Here is a 2979-nt window from a genome sequence, read left to right on the forward strand (position 1 = left end):
TCCTGGCATTGTCATCTTGGAATATGGCCGTGCCATCAGGGAAGAAACAATCCATTGATGGAATAACCTGGTCATTCTTTGAGCACAAACTGTTGTTGAACCTGGACCTGACCGACTGCAGCGACCCCACATCATAGACCTTAGTTACGTAAATCCAGGTGGCAACTTTTTAATTTTTTGGCCGGGCAGTGTATAATTATATTACTCCATTTCTTGCTCTCTGCACTGGCTACCTGAGCTGTATAGAGATGGTGCATAGCACTTTGTACWAAGCACTTTGTAACTATGTTTTTAAAGGTGCCATACAAATAAATGTTTAATTATAATTTATTATTGATCAGTTAGCCTTAAACTCARCAGCATATTTAATAATGTCTGTTAAACCTTCAAATGCAGGTATTCTCAATTGTTTTGGTTTTAACCTTAACAATTGAGAATACCTATTTTATTGCTCTCATTATTTTCCATGAAAAAAACTCTATGAAATTTACAAATACTGATCAGTAACATTGTTTTTTTCTGTTAACTTATATACACTTCTTAGAGAATATACTGTAATTATTTATGCGCTTTTAATTTTCAATTCACTTTTAAGGATGTTATAAGAAATGAGAATAAATTAGAGCTATTGATACCTAAAGTTCAGACCCAAAAATAAAATTTCTAATTTAACACATGAAACGATGCAGACAACACACAGTTTTCAGTGCCTTTTCATATGAGTCCATAAAAACAGAGTCCCATCTGGCTTGTGTTTTCTGCAGGATGCAAATCACAAAAGCCACAGTTACAGCMGCTCCACTTCTTTATCCTATCATTTCTTCCATCTATCTTTGAATTCAGCCTCCACCCACGCAATCGTTTTTGTCCTTATCTGTTTCTAAAGACTCTGTTATCCCCATAACCATCTTCTGGTGTTATCCATTCCCTCTTGTTTCCTCTGGCAAGCTCCCTCCATTTTCAGTCATTTACTCTTCCCCACCGTCCCACCCCCATTTGATGCTTCGCACCTGGTGTCCTTCTCCGATGGTTTTTCTTCATAAACCTCCTGGAGAGAAGGAAGGAGGGCGCATTAGAAAGACTGAAGAGCCGACATGAATTCCCAAGGCCAAAGTGTCTGATTGAATTAGGACAGGCGGGGAGAATATGGTGGTGGGATGGATCCCTGATAGCTGTGCCTACATGTGTATGTCTGTCTGAGTAGGTGAGCTGTCGTAGATTTCTTATCCATAAAAAAGATATATTCTGTCTCAGCAGGTAAAAAATGTACACTCACGCATGCACAAAATGACACACTATTTATTTTTGGTTGTTGTTGTTGCATTCTTTATTTGTCTTATAATAGAAACAATTACTGCTCATCAAGTGGGGAGTTCAAAGCTATAATTAAATTAATTAAAACTGAATAAAACTAAATTTATTGTTGGAAACCTCTCTCCTGTGGCGCTCATTTAAGGGACTCTGATCTCGTCTCAGCYCTGTGAATTGTAATATGTTGAATGTAGATTATAACTCTGCTTTTAATCTTTCTGCCTTCCAGAGGTCCTTTCGTTCCTTCAGCAACGATGACCGCCACGTCATGGCGAAGCACTCCACCATCTACCCCTCCTCGCAGGAGCTGGAGGCCGTGCAGACGCTGGTATCCACGGTTGAGTGCGCTCTCAAACACGTCTCTGATTGGCTGGATCAGACCAGCGGTACTGCCCACAACAACTTCGACAGCCAAGCAGCAGACAGACCAGAGGAGGATGGCCCTGGTGATGAGCCAAGTGAAGGAGCGGAAGAATCCGGCGGCTGCTACAGGTAAACAATGATGCAACACAGACTTTAATTTGCTTGGTTATTACTCAGCTGAGGGTAATAGTTCCCTTGATGTCACTTGTCTTCCAGCAGACACTGTTTCACTATTACCTCAGATTTTATGTGAATAAAGAATTATCTGAGAAGGGGCGGGCGGCATGCCATAACGGTGTTTTCAYTAATCTTTTAAAAAATGGTTCATTACTTCTTTTTACTTCCTTCCTGTGTAGTTTTATTTGTAAATGTCATTGTGAATGCACCGACTGTATTAAACATCAGAAGGTTTATCCAGAGTCTGTCTGTTAAACAGGGATGCCAGCATCGGTGGTGTGCTTTGTGGAGTGATACGGGTTGGACTTGTGGCCAAAGGACTCCTGATCAAAGGTGACATGGACCTGGAGCTGGTGCTGATGTGCAGAGACAAACCCACACAGACACTGCTGGACACWGTCTGTTGCAATTTACCCGCACAGATCCAGGTTAGTGACACACATCCCAGCACTTCCTTTGTGCTTTTTCTCTCATTTTGTTTCCAGTGGTCACAAAGACTCACACATTAGTGTCTTAAATCTGCATTACATTTGCAATGATAATACAGTAATCCAAGTTTTTTTATGCATTCCTTCTTGATGACGGAAGAGTCGAAGCATCTCTTTTTTTTTCACTTTTCTGTTAAAATTTGTCAGCCTTCACTGTGCTGTGCATTTGGCTGTGCAGAAAAYCATTGTGGGTGTTAGTGTGAGCACAAGTAGGCAAGAGACAGTGATGTCGTCAAGTGTGAAGTGAGWGGTGTCATGCCCGTGTTTCACATTTCCTCGTTAATAAGTCATGACTCTGAATGAAGGTTCCTGACATTCATCCAAAACTGAATAAACTCAGAGAGGCACAAACAAGTAGGACAAATTTTTCACTTCAAACTCTGTAACTTTGATCTTTTTTGTCTTATGTTTTATTTAAACAATCTTTTTACTTTTTAATCTGTTGCTGGATTATCAATTTATGAGCTGATTTTTTTRCCCTTCTAAGAACAAAATCTGTCATTGAGTTCAGGTTTTCTTTCTTGTTGGAGAGGCAACTTTGTTTCAGAATGAAGTTTTCAACAAGTGGTCATATGAAGAAAAAACAGGCAATATACACTCACCGGCCACTTTATTAGGTACACCACGCTAGTAACGGGTT

At 40.1% G+C, this 2979-nt stretch overlaps 1 protein-coding gene across 5 annotated transcripts in view; it reads left to right on the forward strand.

Moving 5' to 3' along the window:
• strbp (spermatid perinuclear RNA binding protein) overlaps positions 1-2979 on the forward strand; it is a 46048-nt gene that overhangs the window by 17609 nt on the left and 25460 nt on the right. For all 5 annotated transcript variants that reach the window (XM_014031733.1, XM_014031734.1, XM_014031731.1 and 2 more), the window contains 2 exons: positions 1541-1803; positions 2111-2279. In XM_014031733.1, coding sequence (XP_013887187.1) covers positions 1541-1803; positions 2111-2279 — 432 coding nt within the window. The remainder of the gene's footprint in view (positions 1-1540; positions 1804-2110; positions 2280-2979) is intronic.

Source organism: Austrofundulus limnaeus, unplaced genomic scaffold (genome assembly GCF_001266775.1).
Source record: "Austrofundulus limnaeus strain Quisiro unplaced genomic scaffold, Austrofundulus_limnaeus-1.0 Scaffold1308, whole genome shotgun sequence".
Lineage (NCBI taxonomy): Eukaryota > Metazoa > Chordata > Actinopteri > Cyprinodontiformes > Rivulidae > Austrofundulus > Austrofundulus limnaeus.